Source organism: Rissa tridactyla, chromosome W (assembly GCF_028500815.1).
Source record: "Rissa tridactyla isolate bRisTri1 chromosome W, bRisTri1.patW.cur.20221130, whole genome shotgun sequence".
Lineage (NCBI taxonomy): Eukaryota > Metazoa > Chordata > Aves > Charadriiformes > Laridae > Rissa > Rissa tridactyla.
Genome location: NC_071496.1, coordinates 4636963 through 4657070, shown reverse-complemented (window position 1 = coordinate 4657070; position 20108 = coordinate 4636963). Strand labels below are relative to the sequence as shown.

At 45.1% G+C, this 20108-nt stretch overlaps 1 protein-coding gene across 1 annotated transcript in view; it reads right to left on the bottom strand.

The window, feature by feature from the left end:
- LOC128902103 (lipoxygenase homology domain-containing protein 1-like) overlaps positions 1-19874 on the bottom strand; it is a 153412-nt gene extending 133538 nt beyond the window's left edge. Inside the window, exons 1-3 of the mRNA XM_054184480.1 lie at positions 19454-19874; positions 3291-3405; positions 2285-2296 (exon numbers count right to left, since the gene is read on the bottom strand). Of these exons, the coding sequence (XP_054040455.1) occupies positions 2285-2296; positions 3291-3405; positions 19454-19874 (548 nt within the window). The remainder of the gene's footprint in view (positions 1-2284; positions 2297-3290; positions 3406-19453) is intronic.
- Between the last annotated feature and the right edge of the window lie 234 nt (positions 19875-20108).

Here is a 20108-nt window from a genome sequence, read left to right as displayed (position 1 = left end):
CTAGGTAAGCCTGACACAGAAAAGTGGATTCCTTTGTACTAACAACAAACAAATAAATTTGCTACTAAACACTGTGAATGAGCTGGCAGCTGAGTTTCGCAACCGGTCCTTTCCTACCTCTGCCCCAGCGTGGTGGAAGGCACATGAGCTAGGAGAAATAAAACGCTATGGAGGGTCAGCGCTGTCTGGTCAGCGTTGGACCATGGAGAAGAAGCTTGTGCCTGTAGGAAAGGTCTGGGCCGCTGCCAAAATGCCACCAAGCAATCCCTTGGTGTCCACCCATGTGCCCGAGATGGAGTCCATGGAAAGAAGCTTATTTGTGGTAGGGCTTTTAGCTTCTGGCTGAGCTGTAGCTGGTGCAGGATGGCAGGTGGGGATCTGGAGAGTTTCTGAGCTGGGTTTTTAAGCAGGATTTTGCCTGGGCTGAGCAGCGTTTTGTCAGCACCCATCCACCACCTCCGGCACTGGCAGGGAGGTGTTACCGTCCCCCAAACTGGCAGACAGAAAATGCAAAGGAGGATTCGTTCCAGTCCCTCCTGGACCCAAACACTACTACCTTGGCTAAACCTCCTGGCCTAAATAAATGCATCTTTTGGGGAAGAATATGGGTCCTGCCACTTCCAGAACTGATGTTCCTCCTGACAAGTCACGATGAAAATTTGTGTCTGTTTTTCACAGTTACCTTATTGTTGGCCAATGTTAAAAACACATGATATTTCATCAGCTTGCCATGCCTTCCCTTTACCGCACATGACAAAAAGATCTGAAATGTCATGTATTTCACTACCAGCACACAATCACAAAAGAAATAAGAAAAACCTATTGTAACCAGAAGCTGAAACGGTAGTACCGTCTTTAGGCGATGCATGATATTTTAGCTTTCTGTCATACACGGGGAAACGTAAACACCTATAAAATGTCATGCATCTGCAGTCATAAATGAACTCGTGTAAACATTTAGTTGAAAGATGCATGAGATTCCATCCTTTTGCCATATTCACAAAGCTGCATAATAAATTTGGGGGCAAACTGACTTCATGGTTTGCTTCGTATTTAGGAGACAAGACTATCAATTAAACAGATCCGCAGACAACTCCTACGCTAGGACTAGCTTTTCCCTCTCTGTTCCTCGACGAAGCTCTGTAATGCACCAGACTTTGCTTAGAGATGCAGAAATTTCCCCGATGCTTGGGAAATCCCCAGTGGAAAGTTGTAGTTGCAGTTCTAGCGGTCACCTCCTACGGGACTGGTTCTAAGAGCCCTGAACTCCAGAAGGTTGGCTTCCCATGCCTTTCATCCTTGCTTACCAACACCTCAGCCATCTGCTCTCTGCAGCAGCAGGGACCAAGCCCAAAATGCCAACCCGGGTCTGAACAAGCTCAAATTGCTCCTGCTGCAACTTAAAATCATCCCTGCGTGTCCCTTCTTGAGGCTTTGAGCAGCCTGGTCTAGTGGGAGGTGTCCCTGCCCAGGGCAGGGGAGTTGGAACTAGATAATCTTTAAGGTGCCTTCCAACCTGAATCATTCTGTGTGATTCTTTCCTTCTTTCACAAAAAAAAAAAAGCAGTGAGGAAAGAGCAGGCATTCACCAGTGCCAGCAAAGATGACTTGTGCAACCAGTCACAGCTGATTAAGAAATCTATTATAGGGATCTCATGACTTCTTCTCTAAAGAACACGCGGTTTTGGTGTTCTCTTTTGGAAGGTAATATTTGGATTCTTTCCATAGCCACATGCAGAAGAGCGCTTGCACAGTGAAATGGCTCTCTATGTAAATGCTGACCACAAGAAAACTCCCTGGAAAGCAGATGTTGCCTTGATGGCTTTGCCAAATACTACAAGGCAGGTTTGGGTGCTAGAAGCAATTCCTCCAGCAGAGCTGCTGCTGCTCCCACCTCTGCCACTGACCTGCTATGGGACCATGTCGTCTTTTACCTCCTTGCCTCGGTTTCCATCTCTGTTAAATCAAGAGAAATGGTATTCAGCTTTATAAGTTCATTGGGTTGTCTGGATGAAAATCACAGAACGGAGACAAAGCACTTTTGTATAGATGTATGATGACATACAATCAGCAGGTTCTCGCTGGTGTTTCTGGAGATGCCAGGATAATAAAACACCTTTGCCTTGCTCTGATTTCTGAATTTCAAATATGGCAAACAGGGCTGAAATTTCATGTATTTTCTTTACCATTCCCATATCATTTTCTTTACAGACTCTCATGTTTGAGTTGCTTCACTGGGAAGAGAAGCTCTTTTGAGGGTAAAATTTAAAATAGCTGCAGGTACCTCTTGTCGGTGCTGTAGAAATGGAGAAAATGTGAAGTTACCGTGTGACATTAGCACAGGATTAATAATTTCCGAAGCACATTTTCAAGAAAACCAAAACAATAAGAACACCGAAAAACAGAGACACACAGCCTCTCCTAGACCCCACGGAGAAGGGATTTCTGCTCTTAGTGCAATTGTCTGGCTAAGGGAAAATTAGCACATGCAGAGCTGGGACTTTGTTAAAGGAGTTGAGCACCTGCTGGCCCTGATGCTCGCTTTTTCTTTTTTTTAAAAAAAGCTATGGAGAGAGTCAAAAGTTTAATAGTAGCTTGTTAAATTATAAAATATGGTTTCCACTAAGTTCAACATAGTCATAAGAACTGAGAAGTTGCACCCAGAGGGTGGCATTGGCATCAGCTGGAGGAAAACAGAGCAGTGCCACCACAACGGTGTGCGACCAAGCACACAGCAGATAGGGTGGAAACAGCCTAAATTAGGAAACAGCTTAAATTCTTCCATTTCTGCTTGCCTCAGATTTCCTATGGCTGAGTGTGGGTGTTTACCCATCAACAACATTGCTTCAAACCCACTGAGTTACTCTTCAGAAACGTTCAAGGACACTTATCTCGGTACCTGACTTAGCATGGAGACCTCAGTGGGATTTAGGCATGCTAACATGGCCCATCATGCCCACTCCAACAAGCAATGGATATTCTCAGCTCCTAAATTGGGAGCTCCTAATTTAAGCTTTAAGAAAAGCACGTATCCCCACACCTTGCAAGTGTGAGCCTTATATAATATGGATCTGAACACATATTTCCACCTACAGAAAGGAATGCAGGTTTGCAAGGGGTTTGGTAAGGAACATGCAACAGCAAAAACTCAGATTTCCCTGGTGATCTCAAAACACCTTTTAGATTTATCCCCTCTGCATCCATCAGCACAATATTACGTTTCATCAAAATGCAATAAAAGTTACTGAAGAGCAGGCCTCAAAGATAGAGATTTCCTTCCAGATACTCACTTGCTTGTGAGATGAGTCTTGGGAGTAATCCCATGCTCTCCAAAGAGAGTAACGAAGACGTTGGCGTCAGTTCCTGCTCCCCGGACATCTCCCGTCACTGTCACCACCTCGTAAACTGTGGAAGGAGAAAAGAAAGATCAGGACAACAGGAGAAATCCCTCACCCGATAAGCTACAGATCCAAGACATCCCCAAACCTGAGCTGAAGACCCCAGAGACAGATCTCTGCATCCACCACCGAAACAAACCCATCTCCGGGGCAAGGCATGATCAGTGCTAAGGGTCAAGAGAACTGGTGAAAAACTTCACATCAAACGAAAACTGCTGGAGACGCTTTACATGGGCAGAGAGGGACAGAGTTAGGAAGGATTTTGCTGAAAATAAAGCACTTCTCTGTGAATACATCGCCTCCCCTACCATAACGCATGTGCATGTCTTATGTATAACAGATGAATTTATGTGAAGTGTTAGAGTAAAGCTGTTGAGCCATTTTTCGTGTATGCACGTGTCAGTGCAATGCACGCATCAGTGCAATGTACGCTTTCCTGTTTGTTCTGGTAAGACATTTGTACAAAGCTGAGAAATCACTACAGCCAGAAAGTTTGCATTTCGGTTGTTCTGGAGACTTTACCAGAGACCAAATGTAAAATCATGAGGAGAATAAGGTAGGAAGATGCTTAAATTAGAGTCTCAAAGCTCTATCAATTGATCTTTCCAAGCAGTAGATTGAGCGGTGACTTTATTACCACACATCGATATCTGCTTGGGAGAGACACGAGTTAAAAAGAGCCTTTTACTCAAGTGGAGAAAGGTATGACAAGACCCGATGTCCAGAAGGTAAAGCTAGATAAATTCAAATTACAGTCAGACACGCAGTTCTTAAGCAGGATGACGAGTGGAGTTTGAACAGGACTTAAGGCTTGGGAAGAGGTTACCTTTCTGAAGGACATGTCTCGGTTGTCTCAATACAGAAGGAATTGGAGGAAATTATAAAACTTTGCCTTTGGCCACACCAAGCATCCTGATGGCCCCTTTTCGCTTTAGAACACACAATGGTCATTAGCTAGTGACAATATTTCAGTCTCAGACCTATAAGTGGGAGGAAACGATAAACTTTCATCATTTCATCTTACCCAGCCTGACTAAGTACATGATTTCTCAGAATTAATGCTGTAAAACCGCCCTTCTTCACAGGTGCATCAGGACTCATGTATTTTGTTAGCGTCCGTCTTTCCCCCACTACACCTCAAATATATTCAAAAGAGACAAAAACCGTATTGGGACTCCTTACTCAAAGCACCAAAGTTTTTCCCCACTAACACTCTTCCCTCAAAGCACGACGGAGAAGAAATTAAATCCACATTTTAACTGAAAAGGATGTAGACAGAGTGCTAGAGCAAAACCCAGGCCACTCATGTAAAACTGATTAGAAACCACTCCTCATTTCCAGCGGCTCTATTGCACTGAGACAGAAAAACATACCACAATATTCTCCTAACCTCACCTTTCCATTAATGTAAATAGGACAGGAAGGGTACATTATTATAATAAATACAGTACGTTTGATCTGTGCTCGGCTAAATTTTAAGAATCCCTTGGCTTGGCGTATTTCATTTATGGGCTGAAAGGAAGAGAAGGTTTCTTTGCAAAAAAGAATATATGAAATCCACAGCTTGCATATGAGTAATATGTAGGAACAATGTTTTCATTTCACCTTCCTCCTGTTAGCGTTCGCACATGCCAACGGGAGATGCTTGGCATAGAACGGAGAGACAGACGACGTCCTCGCATTAGCCATTAACAGGAGGAAGACTCGTAAGCCACCCTGCCCCAGTGATTCACCACTGATTGCTTCGTGGCTTTCCAGCGCCGACTCGACTCTGCTTTGGAAACAGCGAGCTTACGTCATTAAGTTATAATATTGCTGCACCCGTTTATGCCTGGCCATCTCAAAGCGTATGACAACTTACCTGTACCATGGATGTACTTATCACTGCCAGAGCATCCTACAGGCACTGCCTGTGGCCACACCAAGCATCCTGGTGGCCCCTTTTGGTTTTAGACCACACAACGGTCATTAGCTAGTGACAATATTTCAGTCTCAGATCTATAAGCTGGAGGAAAGGTTAAGCTTTCATCATTTCATCTTGCCCAGCCTGCCTGCTAAGTACTTGAGTTCTCAGAATTACTGCTGTAAATTGGCAGTTACAGCTGAGCATCCCTCTCCAAGCTTTCATTGGATGTAAGGTCCTTTAATGCACCGATCCCCCTCTCCCCACAGAAGCTCCGGAAAATTTGGCCCTGTTCCTCCTTTCAGGGGGTGAGGTCAAGTTGTGCCCTGCTTCTTGCTGGCAGGCAGGTGGCTGAAGGCGTTTTCCCCATGAAAAAGGAGGGAAAAAAAGGGTCATCACAACAATCCATAAGTTCACAGGTTTTCTAGTAAGTGGGTGTTTTTTCTTTTCATTGTTAGAGAAGCGCTAGGACTAATAAGTTACGTGTGGCAGGCAGAGTCTGTCGTGTTACATCCACTCATGTTACATCAAGTGAAACCCATTCCTGAACCAGTCTGTTGCACCTCTCTGGGTATTGACATCCCCTCATCTATACATCTAACCTTAATTTCCTCACAGAAGGTGTAAGTCAGGCAGATCTACTTTCACTTTCCCACTCCTAACAAATGAGATGATGGGATACAAGGAAATTAAGTGTCTAAGACAACACCATCAACAAGCCACAATACTCCCCCCCCCCCCAACTTAAAAATCAAAACCCTTCTCTAATTCCCGCAATGGGAGTCTCACAGTTGCAAGAAAACACAAGCCATGAACACGTACAAATTTGTACATCGGGTTCACAACCCTACATTCACCTTACACACACTGGAGTGCGCACGGAGCACGTGGATGAGCAGTTTTTACCAGGACAGATGTGCTGAGCCTTGCCCAAGTAGCACAGGTCATTACTGAGCATATGCTGCAGTTAACATCATTTTCGTTTCGTACCCCAAGCCTCTTTGCTGGGAACAGGGTCCATGATATAAGACGACAAGAACTGTAGACTAATGACATTTCTTAACCACCCCAGGAGTTTGCTCCTGAATAATCGGATATTCTGACTTTGAGAGAACGCGTCCAACCTTAGCAAATCCCAAGCATAAACATCTTGTACTTTATGACTTGGGACAATAAAGCTGAAATAGCCGAAAAGCTTGAAATTGGATTTCTGGGGAAGTCACGCTTCTGGAATCTGGGCTGGAATCTGGTGGAATCTGGGCTAGAAAGATCAATTTTGCCACTTCAGTGCTGCAGCTGTGAAGGCGAAGATTAAGAAAAGACAGAAGTTAAATATCTCAAGTATTCCATGTGTTTCATCATGCAAGTTAGGTCTTCCCTTCCCACAAAGTTCCTTTTTTTCTGGATGGTCCCATGGGATTTCCAATCTTCTCCTCATTTTGAGTCCCCATGTTTCAAACCCCTCTCCACCACTCGAGAGGTCTGAATTACCTGCTGAGGCTTCACCTCCATCACTGCTGTGAATATTCTCAGGATTGTGGGCAGCAGTATTCACCAAAGATTTACCTCTATGGTGCAAAGGTGCCAGCCCTTAAAACCCTTCCGCTGATGGAAAATAGCTGCCCAAATTCTCCAGAATCTCCCAATTCATTTAACAGGAGCAGTGTGTAAATAAGTTTGGCCAACTGTTTATTCACTTTGCTTATCCTCCACCTGCATCAGTCTTGTAAGGAATATATGCTTATCACCAGGCAAAGTTAAAAAAAAAAAATCCATCCAGTTTATATTGTTATATTGAAAGGTTTAAAAAAAAGAAAAAAAAAAGCCAACAAAACTGCAATATTTCTTTGAAAACTAATGAAGTTCAAAGGTTGCTCTTTTCCCATCCTTTGACACTGATGCACACAGTCAGTTCAAGATTTCTTTCAGGGCTGTTGCTTGGTCCAACAGCTAAATAGAAATTATAGCAAGTTTTTTCAGGATAGAATGAGGTTTTGGTATATCACTCCAGATTTGGCTGTATCTTACTATTTAGACTCCTCCTCAATGGAAGCAATCACTGAATGCAAATAAAGAGACCATCTGCAGGGATTTTACGGTTACCCTTGAAGTTTCCAAGTGCATCCACAGTCTTCCTCTTCCCTTACTAATTTATGAGATGCGAGTATGTACATGGCTTTGCTTTTAGCTGTCTGACATCAGCGAGAGACATACTGGGGAACCTTTGAGGTCCTCAAAGAGATCTGCTCTCGAAGTGGAGTTTGGGATGGCTGGTTCAACCCCACTGACATCTCCTCCACTGAGTCAGTTGAGAGACCAGTTCCAAACAGACACTGCATTGTTTTACCAGCTGCTCACCTCAAGAGTTTCTGGTTTTCCCATCTTAGTCAGCAGGACTTGAAACAAGAACTTTCTTCAGAGCTTTGCAATAAATTTCGGCTTCCATAGTGTGAAAAACAGCGCCTTATATTCATTCCTGCTGATCTTACACAAAGAATCATAGAACAGAATCACAGAATCATTTAGGTTGTAAAAGACCTCTAAGATCAAGTCCAACCATTAACCTAGCACTGCCATGTCCATCACTAAATCACCTCCCTCAGCACCACATCTACCCATCTTTTAAACACTCCAGGGATGGTGACTCAACCACTGCCCTGGGCAGCCTCTTCCAATTCAGTGAAGAATTTTTTCGTAATATCCAATCTAAACCTCCCCTGGCACAACTTGAAGTAACTTGAGTACATCAAGATGTGCTTTGGCAGAAATCTCTTAGCCTCTCCATGAGTGGATGGCTTCACACCCACCATATCCCTATTTCCTTCTTGGTCAAACATAAGGTGTAAACCATGACATACCCCTGCCCCTTGTCAAATATTGGCACTGATCATCCGCCTTCCTCCAAATATGGACAGGGTGCCCCAAAAGTCCATGCCTCTTCACCTAAGCTACTGCTCAGTCATTAAGCCAGTGTTAAGGTGCTTCTGCCCATCTCTGCTACTCCTTAATGCTTTTCCTACCAGTGTTGGCTGAGTTCATCGCGCACCATGAGTATAGGAGCCCCAAAAAGGTCATGAAAGTAAAAGGTAGGGTACAGGATCCCAGCTTGAACATAGGCACGCTGCATGGGCCACTGCTCCCAGGAAGACACCTACATTTAGGTGCTTTTAATTGGCAAACAATCTCACCCTCAAGGTCAAGGTAAGTCTATTCTGTGTGCCCAGAACATGGCCAGGTTACAGTAATCTAGAGTGTTAATATAGGAATGCTTGACTTTCAGGCCAGTCTCCAAATCCTCCTTTTCTCCCACTGGGCTAGGCAGAGTCAATATAAAGCTTTTAATACAGCCACTGATACAGACTCTTTTGTTCCAAGTATTGTCTCAATCAAGTGGAATTTTGTTCACTTATCTCATCTGGTAGATATTGAATCTTCAGCTGACTCCAGTGTTCAGCTATCTGCCATGAAGTCTTCGGAAACCAGGGAAAGTTTCTGCAAGCTAAACAGAACTGATTTGCTGTGGACTGCAAACCCATTACCGCTTTTCATGGGCATATACAAACTCAATAAAGTAAATAATAGACACGAGTTTCTTTTTGCTGAAAATAATCATTCCAAAATGGTCATTTCAAGCACAAGACACAGCAAAATCAGTATCGGGTTACATTGAAGCATCGCTGGAAGAACTTACATCCATTTCTCTGTCTTGCAGGAAGAGCTGATACTATAAACCCATCCATCCAATGGCCAGAGTAGAGAAACACTCACTTCAAAATGGTCGCTAAAATGACTGTAAAGCTGTAAAGACTGACAAGTCTAGCTAAAGACTGACAATCCTCTAGCTAAAAGCATGCAAAATTCCCTTAGCTCCACAAGGAAGGAATATCTTCAGGGCAGAAGAGTGCTTTGGCTGATAAATTCAGCTTTTTCTGACTCCAACGACGTGGGACTGCTTAGCACCAATTATGGCAGTGGCTGCAGATCCCTTCAGGTCACATTCTCATACAACGAATATGGAGAACCGGGCTGAAGATCATGCCGGCGCCTAACTGTTTTCTAGCAAGAGTGGCCCTTGGTAGAAAAAAAATTAAGGGCTATGCCACAAGAGTGATTAAACAAGTGGAATAAGACAGCAAAGCTGGTGAGGACTCATCAAAGAGTTTGAGTAAGGAAGAGGGAAAGCAGAAACAAGAGCTGAGCCATGGATAGCGGGTGAAACAGAACGGGTGAAAGTCCCAAAGTGTCTGCAGGCACGAAACTTCCCAGTGTGGACAGAAGCACTGGTGTCCTGGAGGCAGCCTGCAGTGCACTGACACCCTCCAGTATCTCTGCCTTTTACACAGAATCGCAGAATGGTATGGGTTGGAAGGGACCTTCGGGGATCATCTAGTCCAACACCCCTGCCAAAAGAGGTTGGACAGGAACGCATCCAGGAGGGTTTGGAATATCACCAGAGAAGGAGACTCCACAGCTTCTCTGGGCAGCCTCTTCCAGGGCTCTGGCAGCCTCAAAGGAAAGAAGTTGTTCCTTGTGTTCAGTTGGAATTTTCCATGTTCCAGTTTGTGCCCGTTGTCCCTTCTGCTGTCACTGAGCGTCACTGAGAAGAGTCTGGCCCCATCCTCTTGGCACCCACCCTTTAGATACTGATCAGCATTGATGGGATCCCCTCTCAGTCTTCTCCTCTCCAGGCTGAACAGCCCCAGGGCTCTCAGCCTTTCCTCATCAGAGAGATGCTCCAGTCCCTGGGTCATCTTCATAGTCCTCTACTGGACACTCTCCGGCAGTTCCTTGTCTTTCTTGAACTGGGAAGCCTAGAACTGGACCCAGTGCTCCAGATGTGGCCTCACCAGGGCAGAGTAGAGGGGGAGGATTTACGTCTCTCTGAGCCGATCTACCACATACCAACACTGCACCCATGGCAAACCTTATCTCCCTCAGCACCACAGGCTTCCTCGAAGAGATCTGCAAATCCGTACCTCCAGGTTGCACGCACAAGGTGGGCAAGAACTAAACCCTCCTAGACCAAGGCAGTAGAAGAAACGGGCAAGATGCCATCTGGATCTTGAATATAAACCCAAACCAACACACACTCCTTTGAAGCTGTCTATCAGAGCTACCTTCGGATGCATCGGTTTAGCAGGACGCATTTACCTCGGCAGTGGTAATGGTTGTTTGCACTTCACCGTATTTCCAGTTGGGAATCACTGATTATTCTCAATATTCACTTAACGTTGATTCAAGCAAAGCACTAATCACTCTGGCTCCTACTGAAGCACTTCAGCGTATGTTTGTCTCGGAGCACCTGAAGAGTGCCTTGACATTGATGCAAAATACTTGGAAGTTTTTAAGGGTCTGTGCTGACTGTTACAGGTTATGTTTGCTTAAATGATGTTCTACGCACATGAACACGGCAGTTAAATACTTACTATGGTTACAGTTTTATCAGGACCATCCTTTACCCACGGGCCTTTAAAGTCAGCACTTGTTTGTTTTTATCAAGCCACAATTTGAGTAATAATCTTTTTTCATACACAAAATGAGTCAAATTCTTCTCTCATTCACTCTGGGGCAAATCATGACTAACTCCATTGACTTGAGCACAATGACTTTGGATTCATATTGGCAAAACTGTGAACAGATTTGGGCCTCACACGCTATGAGAGATTGCTGCTCTTTATATGCTTTAGCGAAAGCAGCTTTCGAGTCCGGCATGGATGCCAAATTAATTATTCAAAGCAAAAGAGAGGGATTTTTTCCATGAATATTTGGACTTTCTGCACACCATTATACATTCTGTTATTCATAGATTATATAAAGAATTGCAGAATTAGTAGTATCTTGCATTCTGAGACACTTCATGGACATGAATTAGGGAAGTTCCCTGCAAACTTACCACTAGTAGACACAGATAGCATCATCTTTAACTGAAACATCATTTATCTCCGAAAATATAAGTCCAAAGCTGAATACTGTCCCGTCTGTTCCCACAGGCAGAGTAATTGTGGTTTGGAGTTTGTTTTACTTCATCAGCTATTGCAAAATCAACATTTCATTCTCACGCACCGTAGGAAGCCAAACTCGATTCATCTGGTGCTCGGGCTATCACTTAAAAGTGCTTTTGCCTTAGCACCACCAGGAAAAACATCTCAGTTCTTTGCTGGAACAGCAAAGTAGAATTAGCTTAGCAATCGACATCTTTGTTATTCAAGTTGAAATTGCGCTGGAGGAAAACACTGCCTCGGGGAAGGGAAACATTTGCAAGAAAAACCTGTTCCATTTCTTTCATTATCTTCTGGAGACAAGGAGGGCCTGGGTGTCTCTGAATCACAACTGTGGACAAGAACATTAGACACTGCTGTCCAGTGGGAAGCGTATAATGCAGCCTGGGTAAAATACGATATTGATTTTACCTGCAGTCTGTGGGAGAGCAAACTGTCTGCAGAACGCAACTGAAAGTAATTCCCTGCTGTCTATCACGTCCCCAGGTTCAAACAAGAGCCCCACTTTCCTCTAGTTGTCCAGGCAGCAGGACAACCAAGACCAAGGAGAGACGCTCTCGCTGCCTGCTCTGACCCCCAGCACCCGGATAGCAGGAAGAGCAATTTCACCAAAGATCACATTTTGGCTGACTCCCCCCCGGCCCCAGCAGCCTCGGCCCAGAGGCATTGCAGCTGTTGGATGCTGGATGCTCCCTCTTCTCCCCAGGGAACAGCTGAGTTGTTTTTGCAGAGAAAAACACACCGACAGTGACATGTTTCAACACTGCCTGGCCTGAGGCAGTGAATCCAACAGGACCATATTCAGGAGCCAACGGCTGGCAAAGCCACCAAGGCAACAGCTGGCAAAGCCACCGCAGGAGAGGACGGGATGATGCCATGAGCAGGGGCAGTCGCCCCATGGCTGGCACATCGGAAGGCGACACTGCGCCCTTGGCAGCTCTCAGCTGAGGAACCAAGACCTGATTTCCAGCCACGCTTCAGGCCAATGCTTGGCATGAGCAGGGACTGACACCTGTCAGAAGCTCGTTATAAATACAAGTTACGTGTGTTACCTATATTTACACGCACGTTGTTAGATGTCATTATGAATCAAGCATAACACGACGACGTAATCATTCACAACAGACAGCTATTACTATCCAACCAGCACCTTAGAAAGGATTTTTAAAAAAAAAAAAAAAACAAACACAAAATACCCAAGTATGAACGGATACAAACTATGACCTTCCCACCTCCTACCTCTTCCTTCTTTGCAAATATCTCCTGATTAAGACTTGCAGCTGACAGAGCAAGTCTGATGGAGTTACTACCATGATATAAAAAGGAGGACACCAAACTGATGTGGAAAAATAAAGCAGATCTGAACATCAGGGGGTGAAGTGCCGGAAAGACCAAGAGTTTTTAGACAGCCACATCCAGTTACAGCAACGATGGACGACTGCTTTGTGATATGTGTCCAGCGAGTCTTGCAATGCACATAAATCCATCAACAAAAGCCACAATTATTGTTTTCAGGCTGCTTGCTTTTTAAGTGTTGCCACTCAGGTGTTTGTGACATTGTGTTGCAGAGCAGTGTCCAGCAAGGAAGAAAAACCAAAGGCAGAAGAAAAGCTCCTCTGGACAATGCCTGGGGAAACATCTGTGCCCACAAGGCACTGAGAATAAACGACTATTTGTTGGGGCGGCAATAGTCAGCCAAGAGGACACCATAACCAGACAAAAAAATATCTTGTGAATCTGGAAGTTACGTCCTGGTCACATCCTCAACAGCTGACACAGAAACCCCCGGTAAATCATAGCATGCCGGCAGCAGTCAGATGTTCTCAACACCAACCCCACCGGGACTCTCTGCTTTCCTGGGGCTCAGACAGGTAAACCGCCTCACCTGAGGCTGTGCAGGGGATTGACTCAAGCTGGAATAAAAATCGGACTTTCCCCAGTTCCCTGTCTGTGCTTAGTCCCTTGTAGCTCGGTACGGTTTTCTGCCCAGGCTTCCCATCCAGCAATCCTGCTGTTTAGTGGCACAGTATTCAGATACTTGTCCAAATACCCAGGGACATGGTGATAAACAGCTTCACGGAGAGCCTGGGAGATGTTTATTTAACAAAGTATAATGGGAACGGAACTCATGATCCTTAAATTACCAATGCAATCCCGAAATTTGATGCACCAGTGGAGGGGACTGCTGTACCTGGGAGCAAAAGCAGCTCCTCAGTCTTCTTTCTGCAACCAGAGAATGAAAAAACTACCCAGGCAGAGTTCGGAATTTCTGAAAAAACTTAGGAATCACAATTAGTGCCTTAAGACTTCAAAAACATTGTAAAAATAAAAATTTTTTACACTGAAAGGGTTCTTAAGCATTGGAACAGGCTGCCTAGGGAAGCGTTTGGGGCACCATCCCTGGTTGTATTTAAAAGACAGGTAGATATAGTGCTTAGAGATACGGTTTAGTGATATTTTTTGTCAGAGTTAGGTTGGTGGTTGAACTCGATGGTCTTAAAGGTCCCTTCCAACCTAGGTGATTCTATGATTCTATGAAAAGAAAAAGTGAAAATCACCAAATCTTCTTGAAGCAGTCCACTATGATCGAGTCCTGCATCCTCTAAAGGTCACCTTCTTCAGAAAGGACACTTTGCCCTATGCCTTGGATGCTACAGAACATTAAATCCAGGGTGATGGGACACACGGGTTGGGGGGAACACATCTAGAACTGAATATATAGATCTGCATTTAACATCTGCTTCTCAGCAAGATCTTGTACAGATTCTCTTCAGGAACTCTCAGATATTTTCTGTTAAAGTCCAGAACCCAACATTCAGTCTAAAAAGTAGCCACAGGAAATTAAAGATATAAAACTGAACTTTCCATTCCATTCAGATTTAAGTATTTTGGGTGTGAGGAGAGCAGCAATGCTGGAAAACTGCAGTCCTTACGGGTGTGAGCATCAGCCACACTGTGGGTTTGGCAGCCTGGTGCCTACAGCTGTTCCTCGATGCTGGTTTTGGTGCTGCCAGCTGGGCTGAGCCATCCCAAATGGATCATGTGTGCCTAACAAGGATGGATTCTTCCAGTGCTTGGGGCTGCTAGGTCCTGCCCGGGCAGAGGGAGAGGTGGGAGATACACAAGCTGCCCCCTGCCCCGTGCCTGAACTTGGCTCAGCACACACCTGCCAATGAAAGGAGACACCTGCAAGGGCCTAAATCTTCCAATCTCAGCTAGGGCTTGCTCCAAAAGGTTTATTTGCACTCATCTGCTTTACAGTACCGATTTTCTGTACCAATGACTAGCGGCAGCCCTCCTGCAGGTCACAGAATCACAGGATGATGGCCAGCTATAGTTGATCGTATAGTTGATGGTCATAGGTCATAGTTGGTCGATGGCCAACTACGGAGGTCAAAGATGAAGAGCCGCTGTGATTCCTTGCAAAGCCCCATCCACAGCATTTTGAAGACTCATTTCCAATTTGTAAGAACTCATTTCAGCAGGACACCTCCAGGCAACTTTAACTCTCCAATGGGACTACACAGGTGTGTAGTGAGGGGTGTCTAATAGCCAGGCCCAAAGGTTTTTCGGTGCCTACGTAAAAATATTAGCAAGTGCTCCTGCAACTTAATCAACACTTGGAGGTCACAATTAGTTTAGTGTTGGCTTGTTCAATCACACGAGCTAATAGTTCCTGTATACACCCATCTAACAAACTCTAAAAGTGATCTAAACTTCTCAAAATTCTTATTTCATCAGTCATTTGTAACTACGGAAAATTGCAGTATGGTGCGATCCACATCTCCAAGGCAGGTGCAGCACCACCTTCTCTTGGTAGCGTGTTTTGCACGTCCCTCTACATCACAAGACATAAAATTGCCACTGGTACAAAACTCTTCCCTGAATGTTTTAAGCTTAAAACCAAAGCTCATTTTAGCAGTAAGGAGAAAAAAAAAATCTTTCTTCCAAAGAGGAGTCCTTGTTCCTTCTGATCTGGAATATTAATCAAAGCCTCGGTTCGGGAAGATCAGTAGGAACAGGGCTAAGACGAGGTGATTTTGCAACTGATGATCATCTGTCATAAAAGTATGTGATACATCTCTCCAGTTCTGTATATAGCACAGGAAGAGAGCTGGCGACCACACAGCACTTGCCCTCCTCCTCCATTCTGCTGCTAAATTACATTAAGCAGAATTTAGCCATGAACTCAGCATGTCCTGAATGCTTTTTCTGTGTAACCCTTTGCTGCAGTCGCTAAAGGAACATGATAAACGTAGCACAATCAAACGGATGGTGCTCATCAAAAGGAACAAGTGGCTTGTATACCTATTTACAAATCAACAGTGGAGATTCCACCCCTCCCATCACCATTTGAGACAATGTGTTAACAAAAAACATGCATTTCTTGAGTAGCTTTCTTCATTTTACAATTGTCAGCACTGCCAAGATCACTGAAGTCCACCTTCACCCATTGTTCCATATGGATAAACCAGCGGTTTCATGCAAAGTACTCGGCATATGTCCCTGGAAAAGATGACTGCAGCCTCAAAGTATTGCATCTCCCGGGAGCTAATCCAAGCTTTGCTGCCTTGCATGGGAGTGTACATTCCTCATGGACCTCTACAGTGTCTTGATGATCGTGAGTCACCCAAGCTTTCCTAGCTATTTACTGTCACACACACCTGCCATTTAAGAGACTGCATGTATGGAAGTGCCTTATCCTTCATCCTCTACAAAATATCCTGGGAATCCTGGCCCTGGAGATGACGAGCACCTGAGTGTAGTGCAGCACGTGTGACTGCATGCTACAGTAAAACTTCCAAGAGACAAGAAAAACCTACTACAGGGTTTGCTTCTCTTTAAAGGAAAGATAGACGCTTCTTAATATCCAGATCTGAAATTTGGGAGGAAAAAAAAGAGGGGAGAAATTTAAAAAGAGGTTTCTATCATCAATAGGACCCCCAAAAGACTGTTTTCTTCTGAAATAAGATACACCTCTTGATGAGCTACAGCTGTGCAAAGAGGGATACCCCAATATCTGCTGAGCCAGCAGCACTTTACTGTGACACAGGAGGGACACCATCTCCCACAGCCCCTGGATGTCGGGGGGCTGGAGTCACTAAGCCAGCAGCTATCAACTCGGCCAGAGGGAAGCCTCCATTAATGGCATAAAAGCAAATTTGGGGAAAGTAACATTTTCTTTCTTCCTACCAACCCAGAGATATCCATGGCTTTGGCAGAGGCAACCCAGAAAACATATAGTGACTCTTGGTCCCTTCCTCCCTGGTTCTCTGACCCCAGACCCGAGCAGGAGGATAAATAACCGTGCCACACTCCATAAATAACCATGCCAGGTTGGAAGGGACCTTGAAGACCATCTAGTTCCACCCCCCCCTGCCCTGGGCAGGGACACCTCCCACCACACCAGGTTGCTCCAAGCCCCGTCCAGCCTGGCCTTGAACACCTCCAGGGATGGGGCAGCCACAGCTTCTCTGGGCAACCTGGGCCAGGGGCTCACCACCCTCATCATAAAAATTTTCCTCCTCGTGTCCAATCTAAACCTACTGTCTTGCGGTTTAAAACCATTGCCCCTTGTCACGTCGCTACAGGCCTTGGTAAAAAGTCTCTCTCCATCTTTCTTATAAGCCCCCTTTAAGTATTGAAAGGCTGCAATAACATCTCCCCAGAGCCTTCAGTACTGTACTGTGGAAGTAACTTTGCAAATACTTATTAATAAATAACTAATCTTGTTAACACCAGGATCACAGGAATGGACAACAGCTGCAATTTAGTTAAAAACGTCTGCTATCTCTGCTATAATTTTGTCAGATACCCTATCACCGAGTCACTTGATATCTTTTGTTTTCCTGTCCCCAGGAGCCGGGATTGCCTTGTTCTTCAGTCATCGATCGAATGGGGGGGGGGGGGGGGATCCCTTCTCCTGTTTGCTAATACAATAAGATAAAGAGGACATCAGATGACACAGGCACCATCAGCTCCCTGCTCATGAAACATTTGCAGCGGCTCTCTTTTCTTTTTACCACAAAAGGAATCACGTCTTGCAGACTGAAATGTCTCTCTACTGAATATTCACCATTACCGAAGGCAGCTGACATGCCCAATGCTTCTGGGAGGCTTTTTGCAGAGGTCACACGTTTCTCAAAAGCCTGACCAACAACAGTCCCTTCACTCAATGGTCCTTTGGAATAAAAGCAGCAGTGGCCTCCAACTAAGTTACACACACACAAAAAAAATCTACTGTTTTGAATCAAAATACGAAGAGCACAGTGGATGGAGAGGGAATAGCTGAAACTCAAGCGAGAGGATATGGCAGTCAGGGTTTTCTCCTGAGCCTTTGCTTTTTGATGCCAAATGGCCCAGTAAGAGGTTTTCACTGGTGGAAAACCTCCGTGGCTCATTGGTTGCATGTGTCCTACCTCACATCCTTCTCTTCTCGCTTGCCCACCATTTCTTCTCTCACATACGTGTGCACTCACTTCCATAAATGTATGGAAATTGAGGGTGCAAAATACTGAGCCACAGATCAAAGAGGAGAATCCATGATCTAAGGGAACAACCAGTGTTTTGCCCTGGGGACTTTCGGCCACATGACAGGTTTCTTGGAGGTCCTGGTGCTATCATGGTAGTAAACATTGTGAGTTTTAGACCCAAGATTTTCTATTTCTGACAGGGACTAGAAGAATCAAGTCCTGGCTTAATTCATTCCCCAGTGTTTCAACCACAAGCTAGTACCTTCTCTTGCAGAAACTCTTGAGAAATTAAGCAGAAGACCACGTAGAGATTATTATAAATGTTTGCTGGAAATTCTCTCTTTAAAAGTGCAACAGTTATTATTCCTCTACTATAAAAAAAAAAACATAGTATAGGGGGTGATAACCTCCCTCCCCCAGAAGAGCCATCACAAATGAAGTAGGTTTTGTGCATGATCTAAATACAGCATATATGGGAGGGCCCCGCTTCTCCTGCGGAGCAGTTGGATCATTTTTCTTTTCCCGGTACAGCCATATGGCACCATTACAGAAGGCATCAGTTATAGTTAACCTATAACCACACCGCAAGCGTGAGATGCTTTACAAGGTTCCTTAGGCACGCTCAGTTCTCCAAATTGCCACATGCAAGACGTGTTCTTACTCTAATTAACCGATGGGGAAACCACAGTGCCGAGAGGTTAAGTGTCTTACCCCAGTCACGCCAAGACCCAGTTTCACAGGTAATGGGCCGCTGGTGTCACCCCTCGGTGGTCCATTGCCTCTTTGCTGCCCACCCCTCTGATAAGGAGATAACCTCGCTGTGCTTGGGAGCATCCTCCTACCTATTGAGGGCTTTTTCTTTCAGTCGTGGAGCTACACCATGGGTCTCCGCTGTTCGCCTTGCAGTTTCCTCACCTCTCTGCCACAGCGCTGCAGTTTTGCTGGGGAGGTGGGGGGATGACTAACTGCCACCCAGCAGATAAATGCTAAAGTACAACCTTTTTCCACAAGCTGTCTAGACGTTGCCAGGCTGATGGCTGCAATCATTCTCCAGACCATGGCCTTCTAATGATACCACCTAAGACTTTAAGTCACTGTGCGACTCACAATGCTTTGAACTAAAGCACCCTGTGCGAACAGAGAGAGTGGACTATTTATTGTACCGACACAATATTAAGTTCAGAGATGGCTAGCAATATTTCCCCGGCTCTATTTGGTTACTTACAATGGCCAGAGAGAGGTGGCGTGCTGGACCTCCTGCTTCTACATCAATCCTAGATGGTCCGCTGCCTGCCCATCCGATTGCTGAAGCCACCGGCACGTTCCTGCTGCCTACGCTCGAGCAGGACCACGCATCTTTGCTACCTATCCTGCTTACAACAAGGGGAGTCTGCCAACTGCAGCTTCTGAACAGCACCACAACGCAGATATTAATTAGGAGAATGTAATTACAGCAGAACCATGCACACGGCAAAGCAACTTCATAAACTGGAAAGCTCGTACAGAAGCAGTCTGTCAGTGCCACCTCACATAGTAAAAATCCTTATTTAATTAGAAATATTCCCCACATAGGAAAGACAGAGCACCTACACCCCCAGGAAGGATCCCCAGACGGGCATCCGCAGGCCCAGCAGCGTAACTGCCTGCCCAGGAGGGGAGATGAGAAACGATGGAGCTGACCTTTTTTTTTGTTGTACTCATCTTCTGTCGCATTGGAGGAGTCCGAATGATAGTCCCGAAGCTCCTGTTCGTACATCTCCAAAAAATTATCGTCCGTCTTTCCTTTCTTGGACTTGTCACCTTTCTTCTTCTTCTTTTCTTTGCCTTTTTTGCCTTTTTTCTTCTTTTTTTTTCTGCGCTCATAGTCGTCCTCATCCTCACTGCTATACTCTCTTCGCTTGGTTTTTTTCTTTTTCTTTTTCTTTACGTCTCCATCATTCTCTAAGTCCTCGGACTTTGATTTCTTTTTGCTTTTTCTCTTCTGGCTTTCATCTTCCCCGTCTTCCTCAGCTACCTCCTCAACTACCTCTTCCACTACCTCCTCTTCCTCCTTCTCCTCTTCCTCCTCTTCTACTTTGTTCTTTTCGGTCTTTTCTTTCATGTCATTGTTTTTCACCCCTACACTTTTAACAACACAATGATTGCCTTTATCTGACTTCTGCCACCAACCCTGGATCCTTCTCCAAGTGCCGAAGTCCTTTAGTCCTCCCCTCTCCCTGCCTGAGGCTGACCTCGTTTCACAGTGTCCTTCCTCCCCACCGGCTCAGCGTAGGTATGTCCTGGAGTCCCTTGTCCTTCCCAGTCCACAGGTGCCAACAGCTCACCTCCTTCTGAC